The 19,684-nt window shown below is 39.9% G+C and overlaps 1 protein-coding gene across 1 annotated transcript in view; it reads left to right on the plus strand.

Moving 5' to 3' along the window:
* DNAH5 (dynein axonemal heavy chain 5) overlaps positions 1–19,684 on the plus strand; it is a 376,240-nt gene that overhangs the window by 235,115 nt on the left and 121,441 nt on the right. Inside the window, exons 33-40 of the mRNA XM_033436578.2 lie at positions 1,185–1,348; positions 2,465–2,621; positions 6,080–6,292; positions 7,031–7,255; positions 8,647–8,819; positions 18,268–18,446; positions 18,847–19,034; positions 19,370–19,564. Coding sequence (XP_033292469.2) covers positions 1,185–1,348; positions 2,465–2,621; positions 6,080–6,292; positions 7,031–7,255; positions 8,647–8,819; positions 18,268–18,446; positions 18,847–19,034; positions 19,370–19,564 — 1,494 coding nt within the window. The remainder of the gene's footprint in view (positions 1–1,184; positions 1,349–2,464; positions 2,622–6,079; positions 6,293–7,030; positions 7,256–8,646; positions 8,820–18,267; positions 18,447–18,846; positions 19,035–19,369; positions 19,565–19,684) is intronic.

Genomic DNA, 19,684 nt, shown 5'->3' on the forward strand with positions numbered 1-19,684 from the left:
GGCTACCAGTGAAATGTATCCATACATTATAATTTTAGGTATTTATTTTTCTTTTATATTTGGGCGTGTTTTTCCTCTTGATGGGTGAAGAGTCTCAAATTGGACTTAATGGAAACTTTCACATACAATATTGAAGGAGTTAGGTGGAGTTTCTTGCTCTCATACTTGATAGTATGTGCTCATTGGTAAAATATAGAAAGTTTTAAGGAAGAAAATCACAATTATTCCTACTCTCTCAAATTAATCTGCACATTTTCCATTTTTCCTCAAAAATCTATTTAAAAAATTTCAGAATATTAGGGTCACACTATAATGAATTTTGTATCTTATTTTTATTTTTTTTTGCGGTACGTGGGCCTCTCACTGTTGTGGCCTCTCCCGTTGCGGAGCACAGGCTCCGGACGCACAGGCTCAGCGGCCATGGCTCACGGGCCCAGCCGCTCCGCGGCATGTGGGATCTTCCCAGACCGGGGCACGAACCCGCGTCCCCTGCATCGGCAGGTGGACTCTCAACCACTGCGCCACCAGGGAAGCCCTGTATCTTATTTTTAAATGTTTGTTTTCTAAATACACAAATAATGCTCAGTGTAGAAAACTTGAAAAACATAAGATTCACTTAATTTGGAGGTAATTGAAAACAGTTGGGAGGGTGCTTTTCTCCCAAATTATCTTGTGTTGTATTATTATTATTATTTTTAATATTTATTGGACTGTAGTTGATTTACAATGTTATGTTAGTTTCAGGTGTACAGCAAAGTCAATCAATTATATGTATACATATATCCACTCTGTTTTTAGATTCTTTTCGCATATAGGCCATTACAGGGTACTGAGTAGAATTCCCTGTGCTATACAGTAGGTTCTTATTAGTTATGTATTATATGTAGTAGGGTGTATATGTCAATCCCAGTCTCCCAATTTGTATTATTATTTTTATACCTGCTTCCTGCTTTTAGTTAACATAATGTAGGTCGCAGGGTTGAGCTAAAGATTCTTATATAAGAAAGGGGGTGCTCTGGTGCAAAAGACCCAAGGAAAATTGAAATAGAACATGTGTGATATTTCATGTATGCACAGGGTATCCAGAACGGTTACAAGTATGACCTCAGCGGGAGGTATGTGAGACACTCTGTCCTTGGGATCACAGACGTGTCCAAGTGTGCTTTGTTACCTTGTGCTCATAGGAGGCCAAGCGCTTTTCCAACATAGATAAATCCTGGGTGAAGATCATGAGTCGGGCACATGAGATGCCCAGTGTGGTTCAGTGTTGTGTTGGAGATGAGACCATGGGGCAGCTGTTGCCACACTTGCTGGACCAGTTGGAAATCTGCCAGAAATCCCTTACTGGGTAAGTTCACTCCAAGCATCCTAGAGATGAAAGGGACCAGAGACACGAGACAGGATTAGCCAAATGGGTGTTCTTTTGCTTAGACTCAATTCATGTCTAACGTGGTGGCATAGATAAAACTGATAGTTTGGAGGCTTATCGTCTCTCCAAGCAGTTACTAGATTGTCTCTGATGTTTAAATTATAGGCTTTATGGCTTCTTCCATCATTGGGACAAGAGCTTGTAAATATTCTCATACAGTCCTTGTTTTTAAAATGAATATACCTGTTTTTCTGATCTCCTTCTTGGATAAACATCTGAAGAAGCAAAATATTTCATTATACTCAACCAAGAACAATATGAACAGTGTGTAGTATACACAAGCAGCCGAGATTATACAAAAATGAGAGCCTAATCTAATACCTAGCAATATACACTGACACACCCACACCCACACCCACACTTACATAGATGGAGGCTGGAGGAACTCCAAGAGTAATAAATAATTTTCTTGCCCTTTGGCTAATCACGATAAAATCACTAAGTAGAAGTATGTTAAATAGGGAAACAAAAGTGCAGCAAAAGTAGGGTGATGACAGGTAGAACAAACATTCACTGGGTTTTTGTAACTCCTCGAGGCAGAGAACAGTGTCAAGACCCTTCCTTCCATGCAGCTGGATTTTGTTTCTGCTTCAGTGATAGATTCATTGGATTCTTTTAAGGTACACTCCTAAGAATTGGAATTGTCAGCCTTTAGCTGACATAGCACTGTGCTTGCAAATAAAATAAAACAAACACAAAACCGAAAGACTCCCTGTGTGTAAATCTTCCTGTCTTCTACAAAGAAAGTACAAATATTTCCAGGTTAAGTCAAATGTATACATTATACTTGTGAAAAATGAGGAAATTCTATTAATTCTGGAAAAAAATAGTCTCCCAATCAGAATATGGACTCCCACTTGGCAAAATTAATAATGAAAAAAAAAAAACAACAAAAAGAACAAAACAGAAACATTGAACAGTGTGGGAAAACTAGATTCTCTCAAAGTCTTTTCCCCTTTTCCCATCCAGATTAATTTATTCCTAGAAAGACCTGTTTTGTGTGCTTATGAAGTTTATCTTTTCCTCCCCACTTAGGTACTTGGAGAAAAAACGGCTTTGCTTTCCTCGGTTCTTCTTCATCTCGGACCCCACTCTTCTGGAGATTCTGGGGCAGGCATCAGACACACACGCTATACAAGCCCATTTGCTGAGTGTGTTTGACAACATCAAAACGGTCAAGTTCCACGAAAAGGTTTGCCTAATTCTAATTGCTGGCCAGCAATTTACGTATCTTAGAATCTCAACTGTCTTTATTGAATTGCTCTCCAATAGTGTTTACAAAGATTTACTTCCCTGTCCATTAAATATCACCCGATGACTAAAAAGATACTTTTGGGCCCAGTTTGCCTTCAGAACTATGTGACTTCTTAATATCCAAAGTGTAGATTTGAATAACAGATAGTTTAAATGTGATTAGGAATGCTTCGTATGTAGCATTCATAGCTTCACATGCCAAGTTAACTGTTTAGAAATTCAACAAAACAAAGGAACAAATTGCTCGTCAAATAGTGCCTTGACTGAACAGAATTCCACAGTGACTTGTTTTAATCAGGCTTCAGATATCTTTGGCATGATGGTCCTCCATGTTTTTTATCATACTACATTGAAAACCTTTTCTTTCCTTTTTTTTTTTTAAACACTCCCAACAATTTCTAGAATCATGGAGTTGTATGGGACCCAAAAGAAGTTATCCAACATGAGGAAGACTGTACATTTGCCTAGCTGCCAGAAGATATTGTCTAATCTACCCCTTTACCCCAAATTCCCTAAAAAAGTGACCCTTCCAGTTGGATAACATATTCAGCTCCCTTATGGTGTATCATTTATTTATTCATCCCAGAATGCAACTTGCATCTGTTGAGCAAATACCATGGACTAGATGTTGTGCTTAACAATGGGAATATACCATCCTCAGGGTTCTCGTGCTCTGGCGGGGTCTACAGAGTGCAGCTCGTGCAGTGGTAGAGCTAGTCCATTGGAGGTCATTAAAAGCCAGTCATTTAAGTTCAAGCCCCTCGCTGTGTGCCAGGCATGATGCCAGTCCTGGGGTTCCAAGGAAGAATATATCGCAATCCATACTGCAGTTGTTTTTTATGCAGTACAACATTCAAGAGAAATTTGGCAATTAAACCATCGATATTTTTGACTTGCTGTGTTTGTGTGATGCACAAGGAGCATGGAAATGCCCACCAGGGAGCCCTAACCTGGGTGTAAGGGGTGTAAGAGAAAGCTTCCTGCAGGACAATGTGGTGTTTGAACTGATTTTTTGAAGGTGAGTGGAACGTAACCAGGCAAGTGGGGAAGGGACGCACAGTCTGGCCAGAGGAAGGGCAAGTGCAATGGCCCGGAGGTGTGGGCAGTCTAGGAAGTGTGGGTATATGAGGGAGTGTATTACTTTCCTAGGGCTTCCATGGATTAAAACAACAGAAAATTATTCTCTCACAGTTCCGGAGGCTAGACATCCAGACTAAGGTGTTGGCAGGGTTGGTTCCGACCGGAGGCTCTGCAGGAGAGTCTGTTTAGTGCCTGCCTCCTAGTTCCCAGTGGTGGTCAGCAATCCTTGGTGTTCCTTGTCTTGCAGACACATCAATTTGACCTCCACCTTTGTCTTCACTTGACATTCTCCTTGTGTGTCTGTGTCTAAATTTCCTTCTTCTTCTAAGGTCATTGGATTCGGGTCCACCAGCATCCAAGATGACCTCATCTTAACTTGATTACACCTTCAGACACCCCATTTCCAAATCAGGTCCCACTCACAGGTACTAGGGGTTGGGGCTTCAATATATATTTTTGGAGGAGACAGTTTAACCCACAACATGGGGTGATGAGCAAAGGGAAAAGAGGGAGAAGGAGGCATGGACCATATTCCAGAAGGTCAAGTGCATCACACTATGGAATGTACTTCATCATGAACGTGACAAAAGGTGTGGGAGGTTTTCAGCAGAGCAGTGACCTGATGTGTGTTTCAGAAAGAGCCTCTGGCTCAGAGTAGGAGGCAGAATGGAAGGGGGCAAGGAAACCAACTTCGAAAGTGATTGCAAAGTCAGGCCGAGTTGCTACAACAAAGCGGGTGGGTGGAGAGAAAGAGGAGACCGTATGGATTGCATGGTTTAAAAATTGATCTTTCTTTTAGATCTACTGGATGCATGGGTTGAAAGAGGGCATTGAATTACCGAGGAAGTTCTTCTTGATGTTTTCCTCAAATCCTTCTGCTTTAGTACCAGGACTTCATGGTCCTAGAGTGAAGCTTCTCATTGTTTGATTGTACATTGAAGATAATTGAAACTTCCTCATTTTCAGCTTCTGTTCCTAGCAATTACTTCTTAAAAATAAATAGCATTGATTTTTTTTTTTTCTTGTTGCTGTTCCTACCATAAGGTTTCTACAGCCAGGGGTAGATCCTGGTTTTGTGGGTCCTAAATCTTATAAAATTATAAATACAAACTTATATTCAGGACCTAGAAGGATCTGTGCAAGTGAGGGACCCTGAAACTTAAGGCTCATTAGCTTCTTGGTAGATCACTTCTGTGGACAACTAAGGAGGATTTCATTAATACAGACTAAATCTGGGCCCAAGGGAATAGTATTCCACTTACTAGAGAACAAAACAACAACAAACATTTGCATTTACTTTATAGTTTGCATCACAGTTGTTCCTTGGTGTCTGTGGGGAGGATTGGTTCCAGGACCCCAGCAGATACCAAAATCTGTGGAGGCTTAAATCTCACATAAAATACTGTAATATTTGGATATACCTACATATGGTTTCTAGATTACTTATAATACAATACAATGTAAAGGTTATGTAAATAGTTGCCAGCATGTGGCAAATTCAAGTTTTGCTTTTTGGAACTTTCTGGATTTTTTTTTTTTTCAAATATTGATCAGAGGTTGGTTGAGTTTGTGGATTCAGAAACCATGGATATGGAGGGCCAACTGTATTTTGCATAACTGGCATGAGTGTCCTGTAAGGTGAGTTGGGAAGTAGGACAGGCATGATTTTTAATGACTAAATAGAAACAAGAAATTTAGTCTCCGAGATGTGTCTTCCAACATTGGAAGGTCAGTGAATAGCACAGCACGATTTGAACCGTATTTTAGAATTCCAAATACTCCACATATTCTCATTATGCCATACTGCATGGAAATTGAAGTGAGATGACCAGACTAGGAGCTGGGTTTGCATTAGAATATATTATGTGCAACCAACAGCTCCTGTAAAGAGCACAATGTTTAGTATAGAATTGGAATTGCCTTGTGAGATGTTTGCATTGATCATTTTGACCAGGTCATTGCTAATGTCAACTTGATAATCTCGTGGTGTGGATGACAGGTTCTTAGAGAGTCCTATTTCATCTTGGGAAACTTTAGAGGTTTTTTTTGATTATCACATTTGTATTGAACATTTCTCTTAGAAAACAAGTTTTCCCCTCTCCGGTATAGACTATTCGAAATTGATTTAGTATTCCCTTTTCGATTTCACGGATAGCTTTTTAAAAAATTGTTTTGGAATTGATTTTGTATCATACTTTGCCTTTTATTTTATAAAATGTGGCTTAACTTTCTACAGGAAGGATAACGTTGACAAGAGGGCAATGGAGGAATTCATTCTTTGTGTAAATATAGCTTCTTTTTGGGCTTCTAACACAGATCTATGATCGCATTCTGTCAGTTTCCTCTCGAGAGGGTGAGACGATTGAATTGGATAAACCCGTGATGGCAGAGGGCAATGTGGAAGTTTGGCTTAATTCTCTCTTGGAGGAATCTCGGGCCTCATTACATCTTGTGATTCGCCAGGCAGCTGCAAATATTCAAGAAACAGGTTTCCAACTGATTGAATTTCTTTCTTCCTTCCCTGCTCAGGTCAGTGTATTGAAATTGGAAAGTATTTTTTATAGAATAGTCATTTTAGATCTCAGATATTGTCTATTGTAAACTACACAACTGCCTATAGTTTAACTCTAGACCAATATTAACATTTTCATTAGGATTTGTTAAATATAGATAAGCTTAAAGATTTCAACTACAGATTATTTGGTGTTATGTATCTGTATCTATACATATATATTTATAAGTATACATATATTTGTGCTGAGATATTTGATATGTTTTCTTTAACTTAAAATATTTTTTTCCTACTGAATCTCTTCAGTACATAAATCATAAAAGGTACTGGGTGTGTTTTACCAGAAAAATGAGAAATATGTTTCAGCAATAAAATACAGAAAATGATGTTTTCTTAGTCATGTGATCAATAGAGATTTTGTGTCTACTATGTGTAGACACATAGTGTTAGTTTGGGGAAAGTAGGTTTAAGACGTATTCTTTCCGTACCAGTAACTTAAAATCTATCTAGGGAGAAATATGACTTAGAATGAGAAGAAAAGATCTGTAGACATGTCATGAGGCTGTATATACTTAATTGTCAGGTAAACAATATGAATAGAGTCTCCATAGGTTTTGAAACAACCCATCAAGTTGATGTAATCAAGGATGGCCTGACATTTGCATAATAATCACAGCTGTTTACTATATTGTGATTTCTATTTAAATATATCCATATGCCATACGCACTCATAAAGCCTTTTTTGTTTCTGTAAGGTTGGATTATTAGGAATTCAAATGATATGGACACGGGATTCAGAAGAGGCTCTTAGAAATGCCAAGTCTGATAAAAAAATCATGCAGAAAACCAATCAGTCTTTCCTGGAGCTACTGAACACATTGATAGACATGACAACCAAGGATCTGAGTTCCATGGAACGAGTTAAATATGAGACTTTGATTACTATTCATGTGCACCAAAGAGATATCTTTGATGACCTGGTAAATGCTTTACAAATGCTGTGGCATATACAGAAAAGCAAATACTAGAAACTATCTTTGTTTACCCACTGGGAATAGTTTGAATGAATTCAAAGAAAAGGTAAAATTCAGGCAAAGAAGCATCTTCATGATGAGAGATTGTTTGTCAGACTTTCTTTTCAGTCTTTAGCTGAAATTTCAGCTCTTTTCCAATGATCTCGGCTAAGGTGTTATGGAGGCAATTAGACTTCATTTTAAAATTCTTTATGTGATCATTTTTAATGCTGAAATGTCATGTAGCATCCTGAAAAGCTTTTATTTGTCTTGTGCTCCTTTTGATTATTAGATTGAAGATGACCAGCTTCCTGCTATAGAAATAATAAGTGATATTGCTAGTAGAACTGCTTAGTAGTTCCTTTAAGGCTCTTCATAAATCACAGCTTTAACAAGTTATGCTACATTTTATGTCATTGATTGCAAATGGTCTTTCCTAATATAGTTTGTGACATTCAGGAGACATGCGGATTTTGCCTTTAAAGAAAGAACAGGGATGGAAAAGTTTCGTAGCTATAGAAAATGGGAAAAGAAATATGTGTCCTCTACTATAAAATACAACATTAGATAACAGGCATGAGCTCTTATTTTCATAATAGTTTTCTGGATCGTGTCTCACCCCGTTATTTAAAAAAGATTATGAAAGATTGGTTCTGATGTAATGGAAATAAAGGCAATGCATTCAAGCTGTTATGTGCTAATCTCCTCTCTTAATAGTTAAGCACACTGTTTGCCTCAATGAGAAATAAAGGGCTCAGGGTAGGTAGTTTTAGATTTCTTATTTGTCAAAGAAAAATGATTAAAGTGGCTTAAAATTTTGGTTAAAAATATTCAGAAAAAAGCATTGCTGGGCAATAACCTGCCATTTAGATGTTAGAAATTTTGGCCCCCTGCAAATCCTAGGAAGGGTAATTAACGGATTAAAAAAAAAAACCCAAGAATGTACTTTATCATAATCATAAGAGATGACTTTTTTTCCTAAGGAGATTGTTTAGCTGTATCTTTGTAAGCCAAATGTGTTTTTTCATAGGTTGTATTTCGTGGTTAGGACTGTGGTATTGGACATTTAAGGGTGAAATTTAAGAAATGAATACCTTCCTCTTAAAATAGATCACGTTATTTAAATTGAGGGCCACAATTAGTTTCTCTTGACTTCTCCTTTTCTCATATCGTTGAAAGTATCTTTTTTTGCTGATCAATAAATGAATGGGTTGGATGGTGATGTAGTTGACATCTCCCAAGTAGTTGGGCTCTCTTTGCGTTCCATTAACTTCACATTATGATCTACCTGAATGCTAATGCGTGTAGTTAATAAGCGGTTCTCATCTCAGTTTTAACACATACCTTCTGCATTTCAGTGTCACATGCATATCAAGAGCCCTACAGACTTTGAGTGGCTGAAACAGTGCAGATTTTATTTTAACGAAGATTCCGACAAGATGATGATTCACATCACAGATGTGCCGTTCACATACCAGAATGAGTTTGTAGGCTGCACTGACAGGCTCGTTATAACTCCCCTCACAGACAGGTGATGGAAGGGTTCTGTGAATCCTCAACTTCTCCCTCCTCCACCCCCAACCTTCTCATTCTCTCCAGGTGCTCAAGGGATTTTGGCTGACGGTCTCTTTAGCGTTTACAGGCTCTTTTATATTAAAGTCTTCGAAATTCGGTGTGTTTAGCTTACACACATGTCTTCACATGGGATTTAGTAGGTTTGTGACTAAAACAGACTTTGCTTCCTTTGCCTTCAGTCTTATAGAGTCAAAGTTTAAATGACCTCCGTGGACATCAAATGGGAAAAAAGGGAATTAATCGCTATGTATCAATAGGTGCAAATCACCATGGGCTTTGAGGGCTGCTTTAGGGGACGGTGGCACTTACTGTCATTACAGAGACAATAAGGTGGTTTTTTAGCAGGAAAGAAATTGAGTATGAACATTGGTGAATCGTGATGGAGAGGACATTGACCTGTCCTGCCCTCTGCCTGTTATTTACCGACTGTGTTAGCCAGAGCCGCCATGCAGTTTCCCTGGACTCAGTTTCCTCATCTGTAAGATGTACTAGGTTATCTCCAGGGGTCCTTCCTCCATGGCTAATAGCCTGTAATTCACTTAGTAGAATTTGAGCTTTGTGGCATCAGTTAATTGTATATGTGCTGTTCAGGGATGCTTTGAATACTTATGTTGGACAAAATGGCTGAGTGTTAAAATCAACATTGGGCCTAAGGAGAAGCTAAATATCAGTCATTTTCACAGGATGAACCCCTGGGCTATTAGATTGAAAATATTATCGGACAAAGTATAAAAGGTTGACGTAATAGCCCTGTCTGTGAGATTTCCCCCTCTGCTCAGTTGTGATACTGAATGAAATCTCACTTTTACCTGAGGATTGAGGAGTAGCAGAAGATTTTACTGTCCTTTTCTCCTCACATTTTCTTTGTCTTCATACACTCCATATTCCTTCTTGTGTCTCATTAAAGATGATTTCTTTTTTAAAAAAAAATTTTTATTGGAGTTTAGTTGATTTACAGATGTTTCAGGTGTACAGCAAAGTGAATTAGTTGTACATATACATATATCCACTCTTTTTTTAGATTCTTTTCCATATAGGCCACTACAGAGTGCTGAGTAGACTTCCCTGTGCTACACACTAGGTTCTTATTAGTTATCTATTTTATATATGTCAATAGTAGTGTGTGTATATCAATCCCAATATCCCCTGGTAACCATATGTTTATTTTCTACAAAAGATGGTTTCTACTGGATGCTTTTTTCTACTTGGATGTCTTTTTGGAGTTGTTCTCTTTGTTTTGAAGTGCAGAGGTGAATAATGACAAAATGTGGAGAATTCCTTGAAACACTTGTAACAGCTATTTCACACCTTCTCTCCTTCCAGACCTCAAGCATCCCCCTCTCTTCCTCTCTCGACTGAAGGCCCCATTTCCTGTTTTACTGAGAAGATAGATGCTACCACAGGAGAGGACCTGCACTCATTCCCCACCATCATGTCTGCCAACCAAGCCCCTATCCTTATGCTGTCCACTTTCTCTCCTGGTTTTAGGAATGGATTTTGTGCAGCCATCCAAAGCCAACACCTTCCACTGAAACAGTTATTTTCTCTCTGGGAGCATCATCAATTTTCACTTTCCACTGGATCATTCTCATCAACGTACGATGTGCTATAATGGCTTCCAGAAAGGAAATCCTACCGTGAATCCTCTAGTTTCCCTCCCATTTCTGTACTCCCATCAAAACGCCTCAAAATCACAGTTTTTTCTATCTATTTTACCTTGAATTCACACCATTCAGGTTCTATGTATTAGTTTTCTGTTGCTTTCATAACAAATGACCACACGTTTAGAAGCTTAAACAGCACAAATTATTTCACAGTTGTGTACGTCAGAAATGTGGCGCACACCTTGTTGGACTAACATCAGGTGTCAGCAGGACTGTGGTCCCTCCTAGAGTCTCTAGGGGAGAATCTGCTTTTTGTTTTCTAGTTTGTTGGCAGAATTGTTTTTCTTGTGGTTGCAGGACCTATGTCCCCACTTCCCTGCGGACTGTCAGCTGAGGGCTGTTCCCAGTGTCTAGAGGCTGCCGTATTTCTTGGCTTGTGACCCCTTCCTTCATCTTCACAGCCACAACCATAGGTTGAGGCTCCTTCATGCTTCCAGTCTCTTTTCCTTTTCCCGTCTAATGTCTCTGACCCAGTCTTCCGCCTCCCTCTTCCCCTTTTAAGGACTCATGAGATTAGATGGGGTCCACTGCGTAATTCAGGATAATCTCCCCATCTTAAGGCCTTTCACATTAATTGCATCTGCAAAGTCCCTTTAGCTGTGTAAGGTAACATATTTACAAGTTCCAGGGATTGGGATGTGGATATCTTTGGGGCACCATTATTCTGCCCATCACACTTTCTTCCCCCAGTAGGGCAGTCACCCAGATCCTCATGTTGCTAAATCCAATGGTCATTTCTAGTTCTGACCTTCCTTGACTAGTCAGCAGCATTTGCATGGGTGATTGCTGTCTCCTTTTTGATATACTTTCTTCATGTGGCTTCCAGGACACAACATTCACCTAGTTCCTCTTGTTCTGGTTGTCCCTTCATACCATCTCCTACTGGTTCCTCTTCATCTTCTTGACCCCTAATCACTGAACGCACCAAGGCTCTTCTCCATCACTCACTCCTCAGGTGATCTCACATGGCTTTAAATACCATCTAGATGTAGACTCCCCAATCTCTGCACCCTGACAGGGCTTCTCCCTTGAACTCCAGACACACACATTCACTTGCCTGTGTGACATGTTTTCTTGGATACTTACTGGGAATTCACACTTATGGTTGATTGTCTGCCCACAAAACTGCCCTCTTCTCCGGCTTTGCAAATGGGAATTCCATCCTTCAGTTGCTCAAGCCAAAATCCTTGGAGTATCCTAAATGCCTTTCTTTCTCTCACTTTATTATCCAATCTATCATCAAGTTTGGTCACCACCACTTTCAGAACTCACTTAGGATGTGACCACTTTTCTCCCCTTTGCTGTTATCATGTTAGTCCAGGCCACCATAATGTCTAGGCTGGATGACTGCAATAGTCTTTTATCTGGTTTCCTGCTTCTGCCATTGCCTCTCAATTCAGACACTGGAATATAAGTCAGGTCCTATCATCCCTTTGCCTTGATCTCCACTGTCTTTCCATCTCACCCAAAGTAAAAGCCAATGTCCTTACATTGGCCTATAAGACCTGCCATGATCTGATCCCTGCTACTCTTTCTCCTTCCTCATTGAGCTCCAGCTACTTGCTCCTTGGCTGTTCCTTGAATAGTCTCAGCACACTGCTGCCTCAGGACCTTTGCACTTGCTGTTGCCTTAACTGGGAACCTTTTCCTTTCAATACTGGCATAGCTCACTTCCTCTTCTCCAGGTCTCCGATTGAATGTCATCGCACATGGGTCTTTGGACTTGACACATTTGAAGCAGCGATCCCCACACTCCTGAACCCTCCTAACCAGCTTGATTTTTCCTGTTTTCTACTTTTGAATAGTTTATTTCCTTCCTTTAGGATATCAGGTATATCCTTTGAGGTATAGATTTCCTGTGATTTATTCACTGCCCCTAGAACAGTTCTGTGCCATAATAGGTACTAAATAAAATTTCCCAAATGAATGAAGAAATGTTTATTTTCAAAGTCACATCTTTGTGGTGAAAAAATTAAGTCGTACCTAAAGATATAAAGTTGAAAGTATGAGAGGAAAATTTTTCTATTTTTCAAAATGATTAGTAGTTTATTTTCTAAGAAATTTTAATTGCTTATATGTCAAGATTCTTTTTACCTTTCATATATAGGTATCAGATTATACAGGCTTTTTTGCAACTTGATTCGTTCACTGTATTAATTATCTTGTATATATTTCTGTATCAAAAAACTTGAGAACTTTAAAAACAAAGTATGTAAGTGGAGGTGATTCTAAAGTTTGTTTCCCCCTGTTTCACTCTAAATGTTCACGTGTCTGTTCTTCTCTAAGTTGATTACGGGAGGACTGAGTCACCATTTTTTGCTGGTCATTGGGATTGCATTGCAAGATTGGCTGCCTTTTTACAAAAGAATTCCTCACTAAGATTAATACTTGAATAAAACAAAGGCCAGAGACCTTGACATCTTGTCAGCTTTTCACTGACTGCCCTGTGAAAATTCAACAATGTTGATAGTGATAGTCTCTGGGAAACGTGACATCATTTGGATGGAGTTGCAGATATTTCAGATGACAAAATAGTCAATAAATATGCTAAAAACATATAGTGCCTTTTTCGAAAAGCTCATGGTATTTTTCATGACCAGTCCTTCCTTCTACTTTTGAGCACAAGTCGAGAAGTCTGGAATCTTTCTTACTACAGTAAGTCCCCTACATACAAATGAGTTCCATTCCGAGAGCACGTTCGTAAGTCCAATTTGTTCGTAAGTCCAGCAAAGTTAGCCTAGGTACCCAACTAACACAATCGGCTATATAGTACTGTACTGTAATAGATTTATAATACTTTTCACACAAATAATACATAAAAAACAAACAAACACAAAAAATAAAGAAAACATGTTTAATCTTACAGTACCTTGAAAAGTACAGTACAACAGCTGGCATCCAGGGGCTGGCATCGAGTGAACAGGCAAATAGAGTTACTGACTGGAGGAGGGAGAGGAGGTGGGAGATGGTAGAGCTGAAGGATTGTCAGCAATAGGAGACAGAGGGAAAGCTGCAATTCCACTCATGCATGATGTTGATGGAACGCACGTTCGCATCTTTGAAAGTTTGCAACTTTAAGGTTCTTATGTAGGGGACTTGCTGTACTGCTATCACTTAAGACCGAGGGCAGCAGAAATTGAAGACTGATGGAGACATCTTATCTTCTTGATAAGAAATGTAAACAGGGGAATTCCCTGGTGGTCCAGTGGTTAGGACTCTGCACTCTCACTGTAGAGGACCTGGGTTTGATCCCTGGTTGAGGAACTAACATCCCACAAGCCGCGCAGTGTGGCCAAAAAAAAAAAAAACATAGACAGGCCTTATGACGTGTGTTCTTTCTCTAACATTCTCACAGCTGCCGTGAGTTATACCTGGATCTTGACCACTGGGCTGTGTAGTCTTTGCCAAGACAGCTAACCTTTCTGAGTCCCTTCTTTTGGAATCATTGTGTGGACTAGATGTAATGTAGATAGGGACCTACATTAATGTAGGTAGGGACCCAGCACTGGGCCTGCCACTGAGTAAATGTTAGTCATCATTAATAATGTTGCTATGACTATTGGTTTTCATTCTTTTTTTGGTTTGTTTAGAATTTTTTATTTTAAAATTTTTATTTATTTATTTATTTATGGCTGCGTTGGGTCTTTGTTGCTATATGTGGGCTTTCTCTAGTTGCAGTGAGTGGGGGCTACCGTTCGTTGTGGTGTGCCGGCTTCTCATTGCGGTGGCTTCTCTTGTGGAGCATGGGCTCTAGGCACGTGGGCTTCAGTAGTTGTGGCACACAGGCTCAGGAGTTGTGGCTCGCGGGCTCTAGAGCACAGGCTTAGTAGTTGTGGCGCATGGGCTTAGTTGCTCCGCGGCATGTGGGATCTTCCCAGACCAGGGCTTGAGCCCGTGTCCCCTCCATTGACAGGAGGATTCTTAACCACTGCACCACCAGGGAAGCCCTAGAATTTTTTAAATTGAAGTATAGTTGATTTACAATATTGTGTTAGTTTCAAGTGTACAGCAAATTGCTTCAGTTATTTTTTTTCAGATTATGTTCCATTATAGGTTATTATAAGATATTGAATATAATTCCCCGTGCTATACCATAACTCCTTGTTACTTATCTATTTTATGTATAGTAGTGTGTATCTGTTAATCCCATACTCCTAATTTGTCCCTCCCTCTCTCTCCCACTTGGTAACGGTAAGTTTTTTTTCTGTTTGTGAGTCTGTTTCTGTTTTATATATATATTCATTTGTATTTTTTTTTAGATTCCACATATGCGATATCATATAGCATTTGTCTTTCTCTGACTTACTTCACTAATATTCTCTAGGTTCATCCACATTGTTGCATGTGGCACTATTTCTTTTCTTTTTTTTTTTTTTGGTGAATGAGTAGTATTCCATTGTGTGTGCGTGTGTGTATATATATACACACACCACATCTTAAGCCAATCTTTTGTTGATGGGCACTTGGGTTGTTTCCGTGTCTTGGTTATCGTAAATATTGTAGCTGTGAACATTGCGGTACATGTATCTTTTTGAATTAGAGTTTTCGTCTTTTCTGGACGTATGCCCAGGGGTGGGATTGCTGGACCATACAGTGACTCTGTTTTTAGTTTTTTAAGGAACCTCCATACTGTTTTCCATAGTGGCTGCACCAATTTACATTCCCACCAACAGTGCAGGAGGGTTCCCTTTTCTCCACACCCTCTCCAGCATTTGTAATTTGTAGACATTTTAATGGTGGCCATTCTAACTGGTGTGAGGTGATACCTCATTGCAGTTTTGATTTGCATTTCTCTAATAGTTAGCGATATTGAACATCTTTTCATGTGCCTGTTGGCCATCTGTATGACTTCTTTGGACAAATGTCTATTTTGGTCTTCTGTCCATTTTTTGATTGGGTTGTTTGGTGTTTCAATATTGAGTTAATCTTTGATAACACATTCTTTACCAACCTTTCCTTTCATTTCTCCTTAAGCCTGTCCTATAATCAAAGAATCTATAACTAATCCGAGTTCTCAACAAAGATAATTAACTTTCTGATGCATATACCCTGTTGTCTTGACAAGTTTTTCAGCATTTTAGAATCAATACTGTTTAAGAATAGGAGCTGAAAGCACTTCTGGTTTACGTGTGGTGAAATGCATCTAGATCACTATGAATACTTAATACTATACTTGCGTGCTAATGAGCCTTGGGTCATGGGGTTGGTCATTGTTCCTTTGGTGCCAGGGTCACATTCTACATCTCTAACTCTAGTAGCTACTGGGAAAGGAGGAAGCAGATAAAAGTGTATGGCTGGACCAGCACAAGCCATTTATTCAACAAATGTTCACAGAATACTGGGTGACAAGGGTTAGGCAAATAGCTGGGAGTAAAAGTAGTTCCTGACAGCAGAGAGCTTATGGCCATCTAGTGGGGAGGCAGGAAAGTATAGCAGAGCTGCTAAAAGGCCACTAGATCACATAAACTCCAAACCCGTTCATGAATGATAAGATTTTTGAAAGCAGCAGAGACTGGAAAGGAAAGCAGAGAAGGGAGGGGGTGAGGTACACTTACATGTAGAATGCTCTGGAGAGAATCATGTCAACAAGTACATGAAGATGGTCTGGCAGATCCATGCTTGTCTCTGAAAGGCAAGTCCTAGAGGGTTTGGGTGCCAGCATATTGGCCTCTGTACCCCAGCACCAAATTAATTCTCAGAGACAGAGTTTGGGGTGAAGTACAAAAGCATAGCTTTATTGCTTTGCCAGGTTAAGGGGGCCACAACGGGCTAATGCCCTCAAAACTGTGTGTCCCGATCTGGAGGGGGTAGTGAGGAGTTTTATAGTAATGGTTCAGAGAGGGTGTGATCAGCCTGTGGACATTCTTCTGACTGGTTGGTGGGGAGCTAAGTGGGAGTCGGCATCATCAACCTTCTGGTTTCAACTGGTCTGGGGTCTACGTGCTTGTGGGCAGCATGCAGTTAACTTCACCCACCTGGCAGGGGGTTTCAGTATCTGCAAAACAGCTCAAAGATATTGTTGAATATCCTGTGGTGGGGAACCAGGACCCTGCCCCAAGGCTGCGCTGTTGTTTCTTTTGACTGTTCCTCCCTTGTCTCACATCCCCCCTCTTCCCTAATTAGCAACTGTTTGAACCTGCTCCTTGGAACTCAGGGAAGGTCTTGGAGGCTGAATGAAGCCTGTTTCCTGTAATCAAGAAATAGGGGACACAGAACAGCTTTTGTGCCCAGGAGCCGCACAGGGTCCTGCTTGGTATCAATTGGACTGAAGTCCCACCTATTGGAGAAAGTGAGGGGTAAATCACCGGGCATGGCTGCCCTTTCTTCATGTAAATAGCATGATTTCTTTCTGGCAGCTTAACAACTTGCTACTTCTTCAGTTTAAATATAAACCCAAATGATCCCATGATAAGGAGGATTTGCAAGACAGAGCAACTGGGTGGCCAGAGTTCCTGGAGATTTATTCCTTACCATGAGAGTGTGGATGTGTCCTAGACCTGGGCAGCGTGAGAGCTTGTGGCCACACAGACTGGCTGAAGTCTCTGCTCCCTCCACCATGACCCTCAGAAAAATTATTCCATCTCTGTGAGCCTCTCTCCTCATCTGTAAAATGGTGAAAATAAGTGGCTTCCCTGCAGGGTTCAGTGGGGTTTAAGTGCCATAGTGTAGGTGGAGCTATTGTGACATGTTAGCTGTTATTACAGAGACTGCTGTGCAAGGGATAACAAGACTTCAAGAGGAAAGATAAGACCTTGGGTTAAAAGGCAGAATCAAAGTGAGATCAGGCATCCTTCTGGTTTTATACCCACATTTCCTTCTTTGAATCCAGGCTCATTTTTTGCATTCGGGGCTGAGTCATTTACCTGCCTTTTGGGGAACCCAAACCCAATAAAATTGAGAACCTAGACGCCTCTGGATGGGTGTGCTCACTTCTCATTCCCACACTTCATTGCTGGATAATCACTTTATTTTCTTCAAAAATTTTTTTCAAGTCCAGATGAATGCTTTAGAGTTTAGCCGTCAGAAAGCCCTAAACTGCATTACATTATAGATTACCTCCTTTTACGGCACTGGGTGATGCTGGGAAATTGAGCAATTCATCAGCAAGTTATCGGTTGTTTTCCTTCACAGGCATTCTTGTATTCTCTCACCAGAATCTTTTATTTGTTAATATCATACTGTAAGATACAGTAGAAGGTATTTGCAGGTTTAGTAGGTGCTCCCAGAAATAGATTTAAGGTGTGATTATTTAGCAATGTGTGGTTTAAATCTCATGTGATCATTGGTTTCCAAGTTTATCAAATCATCAACTCTTAGATTCAAAAGGGGATTAATCTACATAATGGCCCCCAGTCTGCTTCCTAGAATACTCTTCTTTAGATGTTGGTAGACTTCTTTGAAAAAGTTGCCAAATAAGTTTTGGAAATGCTATGTACCCTTTTTCATAATTGAAGATTGTGAATATACATTATCATAAAAAATCCTGTTGAACCTTTTTAAGAGTTTTCAAACATATTTGACCATAGACCACTCCCTCCTTCCTTTTTCCTCAACACATGTTAATATCCATAAGGATAAGTGTATTTTAGGATGCAGTTTTGGAAAGGTTATGTAGGGATAATGGTCAGGATCTTCCTTTTTTCAATTTTGTGCCTGTATCATGTCACTGCGATGTCTCAGAAGTATCTTCCAGATGCCAGTGGTGTGGTTCTAGTGATCTCTCTACCCCTCCCCCTCCAGGTGTTATATCACGTTGGCTCAAGCTCTGGGAATGAGCATGGGGGGAGCCCCCGCTGGACCAGCAGGAACAGGCAAAACAGAAACGACCAAAGATATGGGACGATGTCTTGGGAAATACGTCGTGGTTTTCAATTGTTCAGACCAGATGGATTTCCGAGGGCTTGGACGGATTTTTAAAGGTGAGGGTTATATTTTTTTAAAATTTTTAAATTCATGAGAAATTTAAGCTAAGGTGGAATATCTTGTTAAGATTTATTTTTCAACAATTGGCTACATCTTAGTGTCATTTTCCAACTTTGTAAAACTTTTTGGGAAACCTGAATCTTACCAGTGTTGTGTGGGTCAAATGTCAATATCACTTGCCTTTGTAATGTTCCTTTATCCCTGCGGGTTGGGTGTTTACAGATAAAGGGTCACATTGTGCGTTATTTTGGAGGCATTTTATGTATGATCTATTTGTTCAACTTTATGTTTGAGCAAACTTATCTGTGGCTTGACCTGGCAGTTGCATAATGCTCTTTTTCTTGACTTTCCAAAATTATGTACTAATTGGATTTTCTATTTAATTTCCGTTCTAAGGACTGGCTCAATCTGGATCCTGGGGTTGTTTTGATGAATTTAATCGTATCGACCTACCAGTTCTCTCTGTTGCAGCCCAGCAGATTTCCATTATTCTGACATGTAAAAAGGAGCGTAAAAAATCTTTTATTTTTACTGATGGAGATAATGTGACTATGAACCCTGAATTTGGGCTTTTTCTGACTATGGTAAGGAACCACAAGAAGAGCTACTGAACTTCAGCCTTCTTTTCACAGTTTTCACACATGTCCCTGTTCATATGTCACTTATTTTCCATGAATGGAAATTGGGATTGTAATTTTCACTCCTGTTTGAAAACCTTTGGTGTTAAACAGAGCTCATATTAATAACTCATGACTTAGTCTCTCCAGTTAAAAGGAGAGTGAGATATGTAAATGAATTTTCTGGTTGTCATTCCAGATTTGTTGTGTGTGCATAATGAATCTTTTAATATCATGCTGATGTGTTGCGCTTGTTACCCCATGACCGTATCGTTCATCCTTGGGTTTTATTTTCTGTATAGAATCCTGGCTATGCTGGGCGGCAGGAACTCCCTGAAAACTTGAAGATTAACTTCCGCTCCGTGGCCATGATGGTGCCTGACCGACAGATTATCATCAGGGTGAAGTTGGCTAGTTGCGGCTTCACTGACAACATTGTTTTGGCCAGGAAGTTTTTCACGCTCTACAAGCTGTGTGAGGAGCAGCTTTCTAAGCAGGTGTGACATTCTGAAGGTCCCTATGTACTTAGGCGTATTTAAATTTTTTATTCAGTGCTGGAGAGGGTATGGAGAAAAGGGAATCTTTCTACACTGTTGGGGGGAATGTAAGTTGGTGCA

The sequence above is a fragment of the Orcinus orca genome, chromosome 3 (assembly GCF_937001465.1).
Source record: "Orcinus orca chromosome 3, mOrcOrc1.1, whole genome shotgun sequence".
NCBI lineage: Eukaryota > Metazoa > Chordata > Mammalia > Artiodactyla > Delphinidae > Orcinus > Orcinus orca.